We start from the raw sequence: 16866 nt of genomic DNA, 5'->3' as shown, positions 1-16866 counted from the left end.
AAACCAATAGAAAGTTTTTATTAGCTGTCAAGTGACTAGACTGTGTGTGGTGGTTGGAATAGGGTTGGTCTCCACAGATTCATATTTTAAATGCTTGACTATTCAAGGACACTATTAGAAGGTGTGTCCTTATTGGAGGAAGTATGTCACTGTGAGCTTTTGAGGTCTCCTATGTTCACACTCTGCCTAGCGAGGAAGACAGTGTTCTCCTGTCTTCCTGTGGAAGATAAGTCTCTTCCTGGCTGCCTTTGGATCAAGATGTAGAACTCTCATCTCCTCCAGCACCAAGTAGGCCTGGAAGATGCCATGTTTCACACTATCATGATAATGGACTAAACCTATGAAACTGTAAGCCAGTCCCTATTAAATTTTGGGTTTTTTTGTTTTGTTTTGTTTTGTTTTATAGGAAAGTTGCCATGGCCATGGTGTCTCTTCACAGCAAGACAACCCTAACTAAGACACTGGGTATTTGGAATCCCAGTGTAGCCTGAGCTTTTTTCTCAGGGTGAGCTTTTAAGCACAAAACTATGTTCTGAGTTGACATGCTTCAGTTAACAAGAAGAGGGCCAGAAATAGAACTAAAGTAGCTAAAAAGCAAGATTACTACATTTTGAGTATTTCCAAGAACTATGTGGACTTTGATGGATTAGGTCTTTGTTTTACTTTTGGTAGGTGTTGCTGTCTACCTACTGATCTTTACAGCCTGAATGGTACTTCCACCATGGAGTCAGTTGTGCTAAGGTCTGGGCTTTTTTATGATAACTGAACAATTTTCTTGTTTTCTAGAAAGATTTTATGGGTTTGGAAAAGGTTTGGTTTATAACTTTATTCTTCTACCATACCCCTGGCTGGAAACACACTGGCATTATCTAATGCCAGTGGAGAAGAGATTATCAAAACTTCAGGTAGGAGACTGGTTTCTAGCTGTCATAAAACCTTTCTGTGGGATAGAAGCTTTGGAATATAAGGATTTGTTCTTTCTAGCATGCTCTATGATTGTTTTTCTTATATTCTAGCATAATCACTAGAATAGGCATGACTTAAAAAGCTGTGAGTCATGTACAACCTCCATTTCTGTAAGATGTAATATGTGTGGAGCAAAGACACTAAAAAGGTCAGCTCAGGAACTTCGGGAAAGTCATAAAACACTTACCTCTCTGGAAGGAAGAGGCTAATTAACATTCTCCAGACCATATGAGGGGAATGACCTTCAAGTGGGGACACATTCCAGACCCATTCTGCAGGACAACCCATTGCCTACCTTCGGACAAAGGAAGTCCTTGCCACCTCATTCCTTAGAGACTAATCAGTTTAAAAAGTCACACTGTTCTGCCAGTCACATTGTGCCTAATGGCTGCTGCCCTGAAAACTGTATAAAAAGTTCACTGAATGAGCTGCTTGGGGTTGCCACTTCACCATCAGTGCAGGACAACCCCAACATGTTGGACCAATAAAATTCCTCTTGTTTTTTCATCGATTCTGGATCTATGTGGTTCACTCAGGGGGTCCTCGATAAGGTAAGGCTTGACAGAGTCTTACAACACCCTTAGAAAATGTGCTACTATATCCTTGACAAAAGAATAATCAGAACACCTGGCCATTTATGAAACACAGAACATCTACCTGGCATTTTATGTAAGTGATATCCAGTCCAACCTTCATATTAATACTTTAGAGTAGAAGTTACCATCTATATGCCATAGATAGTAGAAATTAGGTTAATTTTAGTCAGAACCTAAGGCTTAATGTCAGGAGAGATTACCATGGTAACAGGTAATGGAATGGGTCAAAAGATGAGGTGACATTTTAATCAAAATCCAAAAGAAATAAAGAAGGGTAAGGAATAAGGGAAATAAAAAGGAGCCTTTATTAAGATAAAACTAGCATTTTATTCACAGATGAAAGGAAGCAGCAATAATTGTTGTCATTACAGAAGAGAGACAAAGGAGCCTTGAAAGCAGCAGTATATGAAGACAGAGGAGTTCTGGGGCAGGAATTACCAACATGATGGAGCAGACCTAGAATGAAGACTTGGTGCTCTCTGGACACTGCCAGCTCTCCTGCTTGACTGTCATTTCTACACGCTGAGTTATCTTCGCAGTGCTGTGGGTAAAGTTGCTTGAATAATGGCACATGGATGGTGAGTTAGAATTGCCAAACACCATATAGGAGAAAAAAGAAGCAAAAGTCAGAACTTCACATGAAAAACTGCTACTTTCCTTTGGGGCTGCCTCACCAGTCTGCTTGTAATCACAAAGGCTGTTGTCACCTGAGAGAAATAGTGAGTCTCAGATTTGAGACCTTTAAAGTCAGGAATCACTCTTATGTGCTTCAGAGGAGCTTATGCTCAATGACAAGATGAATGCAAGTCCAGGGTCTCTTTCTACTATGAATCTGAACAAAACCCAAAGGTTTAGGTCTGAGATACACATAAAGAAAGTGTTGCAAGACATGACTTTTGCTCAAGAGCAATCATTAACAGTATCTTCTTCATTCCAAATAGACACCACCTTAGTGATAAATTATATACTTAGCCTAAGAATATGATCGAGCCTTAGCTTACCGGAGACCCCCTGAGTGAACGTGGTGCCTGAATCTGGGTCAAAGTGCAATATATATGTATGCACTTGAAAAGCAAGAGGAATTTATTGTTCCAGTTCACTGGGGTTGTCCCAGACCCAAAGGAGAGGTGTCGACCCCTGGATAGCTAGTCCAGTGAGCTTTTATACAGTTTTCAGGGCAGCAGCCATTGGGCACAATGTGATCAGTAGAACAGTGTGACTTTTTAAACTGATTGGTATTCAGGAAATGAGGTGGCAAGGACTTCCCTTGTCTGAAGGTGGGCAATGGTCCTTCCTGTGGAATGTGTCCCCACCCCCAGGTCGATTCCCACCCTGTAGTCTGAGGAATGTTAATTAGCCTCTCCCTTCCAGAGGTGCAAGTGTTCCATAACCTTCCCAAAGTCCCTGAGCTGAAATTTTCATTGCCTCCAAACTTTGCTTCTGTCCCTTTCACCCAGAAACCCTTTCTAAAGAGATTAGTAACTTCATAGTAGAGGGAGAGTTGCCTGAATCTGGGTCAAAGTGCAATATATATGTATGACCCTATGACTGGTTCTTGTGTAAACAATGGCTCCTACACAATATCAACCATATTTTCTGTTCCCAGGTCATTATTTGACACTATTTCTGATGTCATGTGAACAAATATCTAATTACTCCAATTAAAGAAAAAATGGCAGATCATAGTACTGATACCACCAAACTCCAACTTGGTGAAGCAATGAGTTTCATTAGGGTTACTTACATGAGTACAGGTAAGGGGTTACATTCATGAGCATGAGTGAGATGTTACTGATAGGAGCTAAAGTGATTCAAGGACAACTCATCCTTAGAACCCATCCCCACTAGCAAAACCTGAAAACCTCACTACACAATTTAATAGGCAGCTCAGTAGGCTTGGCCAGTCATTGTATAAATATCCTCCCTGTCATGAGAGCAGGCTCCTGCTGTTATCTACTGCTCTAAAACAACCATTCTTATTAATCTTCAGATTCTGATGCTCATATCTACCTCCTTTCTGAGAAATTCTTAACTGATTATTTTCAATATGCCCATGAAAATCCTTCACATCCTCTCTAGAAAGCCTGTTTCCATTCACAAATGGGAAGTCATGTCTTGCTGAATCAGAAGAAACATTTTCTGAGACCAGAGTAAGTGCAAAGTTTCCTACATGGCTCTGTACTCATTTGTATGGTATACATTTACCCCAATATTGTATTCATAGCAACATTTTATAGTGCCTATGAACATTTCCCAATATCATGACTCCACACTCCTCTATTTCTTATTTTATTTTATATTTTAATAGATATTTTCTTTATTTACATGTCAAATGATATCTCCTCTCCCGGTTTCCCTATTTCTATTTACTTTCTTTCTTTTTATTAATCATTCCACTCGTTTACATCTCAAATGATATCCTACTTCCTGGTTACCCCTCCACAAACCTCCCATCCCACATCTCTCCCATCCTTCTTCCCCTTTGCCTCTATGAGGGTGATCCCTTGTTCACTCATCATTTCCCACCCCACCACTCCAGCATCCCCCTATGCTGGGGTATCTACCTTCCTCAGGACCAAGGGCCTCCCCTCCCATTGATATCAGAAAAGGCCATACTCTGCTACATATGTAACTGGAGTCATGAGTACTCCTTGGCTGATGGCCTAGTCCCTGGGATTACTAGGTTATCAAGTAAGCTGACATTGTTCTTTCTATGGGATTGTAATTCCCGCTCTACTCTTCCAATCCTTCTGCCAGCTCCTCCACTGGGGTCCCTGAGCTCAGTCTAATGGTTGCTGCAAACATCCACATCCACATTGGGCATTGGTCAGTTGTGGGCAGAACCTCCCAAGCAACAGCCACACCAGGTTCCTGTCAGCAAGTGCCTCTTGGCAACAGCAACAGTGTTGGGGTTTAATACCTTCAGACAGATGGATTCCCAGGTGGAGTGGTCCCCGGATGGCCCTTCCTTTAGTCTCTGATCCATTTTTGTCCCTGTCTTTCTTTTGGACAGGAACCTTTCTGGGTTTAAAAACATTGAGATGAGTGGGTAGCCTCATACCTTGATTGGGGGTCATGGCTATCTACTAGAGGTGGTCTCTGGCTATTGGAGTTACTTTCTTACTTCTACTGGAAGTGCCTTCCTCCTTGACCACCTGTCTCTACTTCCTTAGGCATGAAGGGTAGGTGACATCCTAGAAAGATGGGACAATATTCAGTTTTTTCAAGGACAGAAAAAAAATCTCTGTAGGGCCGTGGTCAAGCTCCTGGCATACATAGTGGAGCTTCCTGGGTGAACAGGCTGAATCTTCAGAGTGGGGAACAATCCATCAGGCATCTTTGTTGAGTATTGAAAAAGTCAAGCTATATCATAGAATGAAGCCAGAAACTCCATACCTTTTTCGGGTTTCTGTTGGTTCCAAATGGTGACAAAGTGACCAGAAATTGTGCTACATCTCTAAATGACGTTCTGTACCATGTTTGTAACATCATGGCTGAATGTTTGTGTGACTCTAGATTCCATGTTTCCTGTGAAGGAGGCAGAGGACAAAAAAAGGACATGAGAAATTTAAGAATTACTCCTATGTAAATGCAGATGAGAATTTTCTGAGTACCTCCTAGACTCATCTACACCCCAAAGACCAAAGGTTACCCAGTGATGGAGAGCATTGTCCATAGTAGGTTGTCCATGGTAGGCTAATGCAGGACCAGAGACCTCAAAGCAAAGGCTTTGGTTCCTAGTAAACTGGAAGAGAAGTCCACAATGACATAATCTATGCTGCACTCTTAGTGTGTGCTAGGATGACCTCATAAGAATAGAAACCAAAGAGTGATCATGGGCACAATATGCTCCATTGTAGCCCTATGAGTATCCTCAAGTATTCAGTGTGCATTAAACTATAAACATGTACCAGAAGTGGTTCTAGATGAGCAGAAGTATAAAGATGAATCTTTTAAGAATCTGGAATGAGGGCTGGAGAGATGACTCAGCGGTTTAGAGCACTGACTGCTCTTCCAAAGCTCCTGAGTTCAAATCCCAGCAACCACATGGTGTCTCACAACCATCCATAATAAGATCTGATGCCCTCTTCTGGAGTGTCTGAAGACAGCTACAGTGTATCACATATAATAAATAAACAAATCTTTTTTTTTTTTTTAAAAGAATCTAGAATTAGCTTAATAATTTGCCTTCACCTTCTAATTCACCATACCTTCAACTACTGAAACCTCTCCAGATACTCTCTCTCCCGGGAGCTTGGAGAATATTGAAGGGCCATGGTGGAAACTATATTTCAAACTTAAAGCAGCTGATGCCTTTGATTATCTTGATCCATCAATTGTAACTGTCAATGAATTAGGTGACGCGGTGTACAAAATTTTCTACAATTTGGGAGTGGAAATCAGAAAATAATTTTTGCTGGCTTGTTGCTCTTAGTATCTCTGGACAAATTGATGAATGAAAAGAATGAGCTATATGATAAAGTTGAACAGCTCCAGATGCAAATAAACAATGAAGAGGTTTCTAAATGTGCCCTTGAAGAGAATCTTCTCTCCAGAAGCCATAGAGCTCGAGTTGCAGAAAATCAAACTGAAGCCCTCATTATAAGGTTGGTCGAATTACAGTGAAAATTCAAGTCTTAGCCCCAGAGTATGTCATCAGTTAAAATAGGGGCATTAAGTAGCAAAGAAAGAGATCCTATAACTTGGGATGAGGATGTGTGGGAGGACCTTGTTGAAGCTGAGAACTTTGAATCTTCAGATTCTCAAGGATTTACCTCAGGTTTACTAAGGAAATAGTACCCTCAGCCCAACCACTTGAAATAATGTTCTTTTCACCTGAAATTAATCCCTGAGAGTCTGATAAACCAGTGGTGACTTTCTATGAAGAAAATACTGGGCAAGACAATACTGATGTCCCTCAAGGCCCATCAATAGTTTCTTCTAGAACTGTAACCAGACTCAAGGCAAAGCAGGCCCCCAGAGGGGAGGTACAAAGTGTAGTCCATGAGGAAATGCACTACAATACTAAGGAGCTTAATGAGCTTGTTAATTCATTCAAGCAGAAGTCTGGGGAATATGTGTGGGAATGGATTTAAGGGTATGGGATAATGGTGGAAGGAACATAAAACTTTATCAGGCTGAGTTTATTGACATGGGCCCTCTGAGTGGAGATTCTAGGTTTAATATGGAAGCTCACACAGTTAAAAACAAGTGTCAGAAGTTTGTTTGAATGGTTGGCTGAATTGTTTATCAAAAGATGGCCTACTGAAAAGGAGGTGGAGATGCCTGATATCCCTTGGCTTACTGTTGAGGAAGGGATTTTAAAGTTCAGGGAAATTGCAATGCTAGAGTGGAAAAATTGTGTAAAACCTAATCCTCCACAATGGGAAGGCCCAGAAGATAGGCCCCTCACAAATCCTGTAAGACACAAACAGGTGAGAGGGGTACTAACACATTTGAAGAGTTTTGCTCTTTCCCTTTTCCTTGTGCCAAACCTTAGTGTTGGAGATTCTGCTACTCAATTGAGTGAATTTAAATGCAATGAGCTTAATTGGGCCCCAAGGTAGCAAGGGCCAGGTGGAAGTGTTGTGTCCTCAGAGACAAGATGATTGTAGTTATTATAAGGCAGCCTAGACAAAACAACATTTATAATGACCTAGCCAGTAATGCTTGGCACAGGAGTGATGAAATTTATAATGTCGGGACCTTGGTACTGGCTAATCAGTCATGGTGTTTCCAGGCATGAAGTAGATAGGAAGCTTATGGCATATCAGTTTGATCTGTATAAGCAGAAAAATTCTCAAACAAATGAAAGAAAGACTACATTGGATCATGGCAAAAGGCAATCTCTGCCACTGAATCAGCTTCCAGACTTGAGCCAGTTTGCAGTCCCAGAACCCCTTGCATGAAGGGGTGGCAAGGTTCCCTTGAGAATGGATTTTGATAAGACACCCAAAAGATTTGCTGTTAGCCTTTCTCCAGTTCTTCCCCAGAGGGACCTATGGCCTTTTACAAGGGTTAACTGTACTGGGGGAAAAGAAATAATCAGATTTTCTGGGGTCTATTGGATACTGGTTCTGAATTTATGTTGAGCCCAGGAGATCCCAAGAAACATTGTGGCCCTCCAATTAAAGTAGGGGCTTATGAAGGACAGGTGATTAATGGATTTTTGACTGATGTCCAACTCACAGTAGGTCCAGTAGGTCCCTAAACACATCCTGTGGTCATTTTCTCAGTTCAAGAATGTGTAATTGGGATCGATATGCTTAAAAATTGGCAGAATTCTCACATTGGTTCTCTTCACTTCCCACAAAGAGACGTAACCAGTGGACGTGTATCCCATAACAGAGTCCTTCATTCTAATGAGGTATCTATAGGCCCTGAGAGTTTAGTCAATAAGCTTCTCTTCTCTGACATTCCTTACTGTAAAAGGTGTTTAATCTCTAGTCCACCATCAGGAAGGTTTATACACCCATTTTTCACAACGAACACTCAATAAACAATTTGCAACCAAAAATTGTCTCTCTCATTAAGAACCACCATGGGGAGCATGAGGAGTTGCACCATCTAAGTCTCCTGCAGAAGGCACCTCTGCTCTTGGACTTAGTGCCATCACAGAGCTAAGCCAGAGATCGCCTCCCCACCGCCCCACACTACTCAGTTTCCAGCAGCAACTGGACACTCAGGAGTCAGGGAACCCCAACTTCAGCCTCAGCCTATGCTGTTTCCCAATAAGGCTGAGGTCCCCAACCCAGGCTACATTCTCCCACCCCTTGAGCAGTGCCTTGGTGCTTCCCACCAGCCCAATACCCAAAGATGGCATAGGGTGAATACTACCTAGTGTTCAGCATTTTGTCTGCACCGGTGAGTTCCCACATTCCTATGGTGAAATCAGATGGAGCTGTATTCCCATTCTCCAGCAGTGAGGCAGAAAGTGATACCACCGTCCACCTGCTTTTTCTGATGGCCAGTGAAAAGCTAGATGCCAAATGCTCAAAGCTTTAATGAAATTAAAGGAATAGACAGATGTTGGCAAGAGTAAGGCCGTAGTATGAACAGGGTGCAAACTTCCAACTGGATGAGTGGGAGCAAACCACTGCAGTTGCTACTTTCAGGATTCAGAGAAAGAGTCTGTGCAGAGGTAGCACTTTAATCAGAGCTAAGGTTTAAGACTAGCTAAAAGTAGAAGAAAAAAGGAAAATCAGAAAACAGACAAGATGGCATACAGAGTACCAGAAATACGGCACTACTGAACCACTGAATAGATAGATAGATAGATAGATAGATAGATAGATAGATAGATAGATAGATAGATAGATAGATAGACAGACAGACAGACAGTCAGGGATAGGTTTTTCAAAATCTCTAGAGTCCTTTCTTAGAAGTTCAGTCTCTGACTCTTCAAAATTTAGTGCTGCTATTATCTGGTGGCAACAGTACTGGAGAAGAGGTTTGGAATGGCAGAACCTAAAGTATGTGGAATAGGATGCCTCTCTCAGCAAAATGTCCCACTTTCTAGCCTTGTGTTGAATCTAACCCTGTAGCAAGGTGTTTTCGTAAATTATCAGTTAAAATGATTTACTTTCTAGCCAGTTTATTTTCTCTCACAATTATAAAAATTATTTAAGAACTGATACCCACAAGTACTTATCTTTATATCAGTTGACAGCAGAGCTGTGTACAAGTAAGGAAACACTATCTTTAAATACAAGCATAGCATATAGGGATACAAGATGGGTTGAATTGCAAGGTAGTGTTATAGTTTGCAACATCTGTTTTGGTTTCTACATGAAATCTTCAATGTAGTTCTCAGTTGCCCCACAGCTTCCTGAAGTTGTAGGTTTGTGTACAGAGAGCTAATGAGTCTGCAGGGCTGTGTCTTGGCTGCTAGCACAAAAATATACAGCTGAGTCTTCTGGCTCCAGGGCAGATACATGAAGGAGTAACTTGGAGCTGTCTGGGCATTCAGGCACGAAACGAATGGGCACCGTCTCATTTTGAATCAATTGTTTAACACTGTAGAGAAACATGAGTTGTGGGGGCTTCTTAGTACTCTGTTTATACCAGTACATAGCATTATGTCCCAGTTGTTGCTCACATTCCAAAGACTTCTTATTTGTTCTTCCCATGACTAGATATCTTGGTGTCTGAGTAATTTTAGTATTCATGAGTGCTGGAAGGAGAAAAGGAAAAAATTCAGACACAGCACAGGAAAAAGGTGGTAGCTTCAGGAAAAAGAAAGTTGGAGCTAGGAGCCTGTTGAATCCAAGACTTACCTGTTTCCAAAAGACATAGGGAGACATAGAGGAGAAGCCTGCAGTTCATACTCACGCTCCAGATGGGTATTGTGTAGCTATGATACCCTGGATGAGAATTAGCTCTATTCTGCATGGCCCTGATTGGTGGTTTTATCGGTGAAGTCATTATCTCTCTTGGCTTCTCCAGCAACAGGAGATGTTTCTTTTTCCCCTTCAACTTTCAACTGCATTCACTGGGCTGGGAGGGATAAAAATAAAGGTTTAAAAAAAATGCCAAAATTTTTAACCCTCATGGGTATTTCTAGAAGTTATTCCAATTCTTATAGCTATACTCTCAGCCTGAAGATCTTCTCCACCACCATTTCTAACACAGCCCACTTCTTCTTTGAAAGCTCCCCTCCCTCCCTTCTCAGTTTCAATAAATAACACCCTCAAAGTGTTGCTTCATACCCCAGACCCAGCTTTGTAGAAGCAGCTTTATGATTACATGATTTTGAATGCCTAGACACCATTTGAAGTATATAACTATGGTGTCATCTAGGAGCCAGACACTAATCAGTCCACTAACAGGAGCATACAATGGATAAGACACCCTGTGTGCATATTGTTTAAGGAATGGAGCTTGCCTAGGCATAGAGGAAAGACAGTGTTGGTGGAGCTCACACAGTTAAGCTCTGATACCCACAAGTACTGCTAGCACAAAAATATACAGCTGAGTCTTCTGGCTCCAGGGCAGATACATAAAGGAGTAACTTGGAGCTGTCTGGGCATTCAGGCATGAAACAACTGGGCACTGTCTCATTTTGAATCAATTGTTTAACACTGTAGAGAAACATGAGCTATGGGGGCTTCTTAGTGCTCTGTTTATACCAGTACATAGCATTATGTCCCAGTTTGGGGTATATAAGACGCTGAGAGAGACTTCATTTGACCTTAGACAAAGAGAAATCAATTAGAAACCAATGCCAGTGTTATTTTTTTCTTTTAGATATTTTCTTTATTTACATGTAAATTTCTCCATTCCCAGTTTCCCCTCCAAAAAACAAAGAAACACACAAAAACAACCAAAACAAACCCCTATTGCCTCCCACTTCCTCATGCCTGCAACCCCACCCTCTCCCACTTTCTGGCCCTGGCATTCCCCTACACTGGGGCACAGAACTTTCACAGGGCCGAGGTCCTCTCCTCCTATTGATGATTGAATTTGCAATCCTCTACTATACACATGCTGCCTGAACAATCAGACCCCTCCATGTGCAGTCTTTGGTTGGTGGTTGAGACCCTGGGAGCTCTGAGGGTACTAGTTAGTTCATGTTGTTGTTCGTCCTAAGGGGCTGCAAACCCCTCAGCTCCATTGGTCCTTTCTCCAACTCCTTCACTGGGGACCATGCACTCAGTTCGATGGATGGCTGTGAGCCTCTACATCTGTGTTAGTCAGGTACTGTCAGAGCCTCTCAGGAGATAGCTATATTTAGGCTGGCTTGCCCTTCCTTCAGTCCCTGCTCCATAGTTAATCTCTGCAACACCTTTCCGTGGGTATTTGGTTCCCCCTTTTAAGAAGGAATGAAAAGTTTACAACCTACTCTTCTAATGTTTATATTGTTTTCAATTAAAGTATTTAGAATGTTTGCGATCTAAACTCCTGGATAAGGAGTTCAGATGCCTGAGATTCCCTTCTTTCTCATCCTCCAGTGTCTCACCTTCCCCATGCCTGCCTTCAGAGATATCAATAGACCACAGCTCCACCCTGTGGCAAAAGTGGCCCATTTACACTGATTCTGCTGTGCAGAGATTGGCAGTGCCACTATTCTTATATAGCACAGAGTAAAATGGATATTAACTATACAGCTCATATAGAGTTTATAGACTAAATTAGTTTATTCTATCTTCATTTACCAACAATTAGCAGCAGGAAACAAAATTCTAGGTTCACCCACAGATTAGCAGGACAATTAAGAGTATTCATAAATACAACATACATATAACAACTAGAAAATAAAATTCTAATGTATTTAAGGATGCCATTCGTATAATAGCATTTAAATCATTTCCTACGTATAATACCACATTTCTCATCTATACAACCTGAGAAGCTGGGATGTAATATCCCCAGATCTGCCCATTTTTGAAATGTTAGAAATGGAACCAGCCTCATCATGGCTTCCTGTGTCCTTCCAATTGAGACTAAGTGGGGTGGACCACCATGGTCACTTCTATTTCCTTGAACATAATGTGCATTTGACCATTTAGTTATCAAATATCATCTTTATTACAATGTATTTTTATGAAAGTGGTGGGTTTTTGTTTTTAATCTAGGAAATGTAAGGGTACAAATAAACACAGTGAAATGATCCACGATCCCTAAATAAATTAAAGCATTCACTTACTGTTGTGCTTATATTGAAATATTACCATAATGCATAGTGCTTGAAATTAAAAAAAAAAAAAATTCCAATACAGCTAGAACTTGGGGCACAGAGAAATGCAAAGTAAACCCAAGAACCTGAATAAAGAAATTTGGGATGGGGGAGAACACTATTCAAATTGTTTGTGTAGAGGTTGGGCTACCTGAAGACAGAGTGGAGAATAATCTAGAAGGCTGGAGAGCTGAGAAGAGCTTAGGGATGGAAGACTATGTTATTTAGACCCCATTACATAGGAGAAACATTGATAAGTACACTTTGATTTCTATGGATAGTCTATTTACTAGCAATAATAGTTACATGCTAGGACTACCTAATAATGAGAACAATGCTGAACTTGACCCTTCAAAGTGCATTCAAACACTAGGATAAAACCACACTTCTACCAGAAAGTAAGTGACTCAGACCATTCACACTGCATCACTAACAGCAGTGCATATCAACTGCTTTATACCTTGTCTTTCAAAATATTTATGTGAGCTTTACCCACCTAGACCATACCAATGCTGTACCAAAATACAAACTTGATTATCGGTTGAGGGTAGTGGCAGCAGGCAGAAAAGCAAGCTGCAAAGAAGGAAAAATAAAAACTTGATTCAGATTGACTTTGTCAAACTGGATGAAACTTCAAGGAGTCAGATGCCAGTCGGTTTATTCATAATGAATATAACACACTATATTCTGGAAAAAGTGCACAGTAAGCATAATTTAATGAAGCTTAACTCGGTAAACATTTCTTCCAGGAAGATGGGTTTTAGATACAGGCTACCTATACTAGCTTAGGAGCCTAAGGAAGAATCTGGCCTGGTCTTGGACATATGGATAGCATATGAGCTATTATTAACCAACCTCTGGTGCTGGTTGTGGAAGCATGGGGGAAGCCTCTGGCTATGCAGATAATGTAAGGGTTGTTTATACCATTAGGTATCTCTGGTCCTGGTTGGGAGAGATTGGGGGAACCCTTTGACTGTATAGGTAATGATAGGGTCATTTAGATTAGTAGCTACCTCCAGTTCTGGTTGTAGAACTTTGATCCAACCTGGTCTAACAGACAACACCAATCACCAAACTGTTATCTCTAATTCCCACCTTTCTAGATGGAAGAACAGGTTTTATATCCATTCCTTTGAGAGGACAATTGTGTGTGCTTAACACCCCTGATTGTTCTGGAGACCTGTGGGTACAAGGACCATTTGTGAGGTGCTCCCAACAGTATTATGTCACATCAGTAGGATCAACAATTAACTAGTGCATGGACATTTACAGCTAAAGTCCTTCTGTCTCCCAAACTATCCTCCAGCATTCACTGCTGTCTGTTTTTGGAGAAGGTTGAAAGATGACAGAATAGTGATAAAATAGTATTAGTTGATGAGAAGAGATCCTGACAGTACAAGCCTGATTCAAGTGATTTCTCTTTATCATTTCTTTTCTAGTTTTCCTGTGGCCATGGACATTCATGCTTGTCCAGATACCCTTTCCTTAAAACAAAAAAAAAATCAGTGATAATCTGAATTTCCTGTGGATGCTTAGAATCAATTACTGTGCCCTGTCCTTTAAGATCATATTCCTTGATATTTGTAGAAATCATCTGCCTTTAATCCTTATGTTACAGGCAGCACACACAGCAGAAATTAGCAAGCAGTGTGTGGACTCCCTCCCCTTTGATCTCCGGAACCACAGGTGGGCCTGTCAGGGCATTCTTTCGCTTTCAGAACAGCATCTGAGCAGAGGGGAGGGTCTTCTCTCACCAGTTAAAATCTTCAAGGGTTTTTCATTGTTGACAAGTTTAGCTACTTGGGTGACTATGATGTGAACTACTATTCTGTCTAATCTGTAGAATTCTGAGAGACTCATCTGTGCATATAACACACAACTGGTTGACCTCCTTTTTTATTATAGGAAGCTGAACTTCAGACTGAAATCCCACTGATGCTTCAAAAGCCCTGGGAGCACAGAGCCTCAGGTGTGGGTTAGCACTTGGCTTGCTCTGCTTCCTGGCTGGCTGGGTTTGTGCACAGGGAAACAGTGACTCTGCACGACTGTGTCTTAGCTGCTGGCACAGAGATAAGCAGCAGAGTCATCCAGCTCTACAGACTTGATACGAAGACTCAAATGAGCTTTATCTGAAGACTGAGGTGAGAAGCGACTTGGAACCGTTTCATTTACAATGAGCTGCTTATTATTGTAGCTAAACATAATCTTCAGCGATTGCTTGGAGTCTTGCTTGTACCAGTACATAGTATCATGTCCCAGATTTTGCTCACACTTGAAAGACACTTCATTTCCCACCTGTGTGACATGATACTTTGGAGTCTGGAAAACAGCGGTCTCCAAAGGGCCTGTGAAAAAAATAATCAGAATTCAGTAAAATTTTAGAAGTAGTCATTCTCAAAGGACTTAAACAGGATAACATCTCCTGGCCTAGAAACTCAACTACTCACCTACTCCCAAGAGGCAGAAGGCCACACAGCTAAGGAGCCTACAGCCCATGGTTGGGTCAAGGCAGGGTAAATAAGCCCTACCTACTGCAGCTATCAGACCAGGTGGTAGGTTCTACTATACATGACATGTGATTTGTCTGTCTACCACCACAGCCAGAAAGGTGCTTGATTCAAAAGTACAAAACACACACACACACACACACACACACACACACACACACACACACACACACACGGGGAGGGGGAGGCCGGCAGGAGGAAGGGAGAGAAGGAGAGAAAAGGGGTGAGAAAAAGAGAGAGAGAAAGACAGAAACAAACAAAGACAAAGATATGGAGAGAAAGAGAGACAGTGATAGAGCCAGAGTGAAACAAGAGACATAGACAGAGAGACAAACAGAATAATTTTGGTAATACCAGCAAACAGTAAACCCAGGTGGTACAAGTGTGTTTTACCGGACACAGAAGGAACGTAAGGCTACATCAGTGAAGGAAATAAGAATACAAGCCTGGAAGGACAAATGTGACTTACTTGTTTCAGACATTAAATGCCAACATAGTGCAAAGCAAGAAGAAAAGAATCACATTCTTAAGATATTAATATTCTGAAAGGAGTAAAAATAGAATAGAATACAGGCATGGGGTCTTAACTCCTATAATCCCAGCACTCAGAAGACTGAGACAGGAAGATTGCTGAGTTCAAAGCCAACCTAGGCTATAAAGTGAGTACTAAGTCAGTCAGTGTTGAAGAGCAAAAACAAATTTAGAAGATATATAGATTGCCTGTGGATCATACAGGTCATGTTATATGGAAATCAGCAATTCATATTTAAGCACCCCATTTTGTCATCTGCAAAACAGTGAGCTAAAGTCAATAGTTTTAAAATTCTGTGAGCATTCACTAGTGCCCTTAGCATATACTATTTTGTTACCTCACAAAGCTTACATGTGAAGTGTTTCAAAGGAGGAAGTAAGAGATACAGAAAGAAAGAAAGAGAAAAGAGAAAGGAAGGAAAACAGGGAGGGGGAAAGAAAGGTAAGGAGGGAGGGAAGGAAGAGGGAGAAAGATGGGTGGAGAACCCAAGGAAGAGAGAAAGGAGGGAAGGAAGGAAGGAAGGAAGGAAAGAAGGAAGGAAGGAAGGAAGGGAGGAAGGAACAGAGGAAGGAAGGAAGGAAGGGAGGGAGGAAAATAATGAGAAAAAAACAGGAAACAAGGAAGAGATGAGTGGGAGAACATTGTAAGGAGCAGGTCACAATGGTAATCGTGACCATGCAAAAGCAGTGAGGATTCTTGAAGTCGATTTAAAGTAATTATCTATCCTATTTTCCGCAAATATTCTCAACACAATCAGGCGAGCAATGCATAGAAATGACCCTGACCCAAGGAAACTTTCCTTACAGGAAGCAATGTTAGTTTGAAATACTGTTAAATATTTTTGTGTGAATTTTGCCTGAAGGATAGGCAGAAACAAAAATGTAGAGTTTTCTTCTGATAGCTCTAGCCAAGCTGGAGAGAGGGTGGCCTTAACAGAGAACCCAGAACTGACTCTGCCATCCCTGACAAGGGCCAGGCTTCAGTAAGGAAAGCAAAGGAGGTTGAAAATGAAGCAATTTTAGCTTGGCTGTCACCTAAAAATAGAAATGTCTAGGAGCAGTGGGGATGAGGCAGAGGCTGGAGAAGAACCAGAGAAAGCAGGAAGTGGACTGACTGGCAGCCAGGTCCTTATTTTGTCACTGAATCTGAATTTGGCTTTCTTTAAGCTCCTTCTATCTGGCCATGCTGAAGAGTGTGTGTTTCAGTGGGAGAAACGTACATGTTCATCTGTTTTATATATGAAATCGCCCACCTCAGACCCAAACTCCCACTGTTGCTTCTGCCTTGAGTAATTTCCATCAGAAGAAATTCCCTGAGTAATCAGGGGACAGTACTCTGGCAGAGCAGGGTGAAGAGAGAGTCTCACAGCTGTCCCTGTCACCCGTGGTTAGCACACTAGCCACATGTTATTGTCACAGGAACCCATGTTATTGTCACAGGTGTTCCATCTCTCGGTGCTCAGACTGCTTCTCACATCTCCTACAGGACAAGAAACAAGGCAGCCTGGTTTTGTTCTGCTCAGGGCCAGGAAGATTACAGTGGCACTGACCCAGAAGAGAATGATTAACATTCTCACTGGCAAAAAAAAAA

At 41.5% G+C, this 16866-nt stretch overlaps 1 gene segment (V, D, J or C); it reads right to left on the bottom strand.

Moving 5' to 3' along the window:
* Positions 1 to 9142: 9142 nt before the first annotated feature.
* Positions 9143 to 16866, bottom strand: part of LOC116098802 — a 9279-nt gene continuing 1555 nt past the window's right edge. Inside the window, 2 exon segments of the V gene segment in view lie at positions 14290 to 14582; positions 14685 to 14824. Coding sequence covers positions 14290 to 14582; positions 14685 to 14733 — 342 coding nt within the window.

This window comes from Mastomys coucha, unplaced genomic scaffold (genome assembly GCF_008632895.1).
Source record: "Mastomys coucha isolate ucsf_1 unplaced genomic scaffold, UCSF_Mcou_1 pScaffold20, whole genome shotgun sequence".
Classification (NCBI taxonomy): domain Eukaryota; kingdom Metazoa; phylum Chordata; class Mammalia; order Rodentia; family Muridae; genus Mastomys; species Mastomys coucha.
Note: the sequence above shows the minus strand (reverse complement) of the source record. Positions and strands in the feature narration are given on the sequence as shown.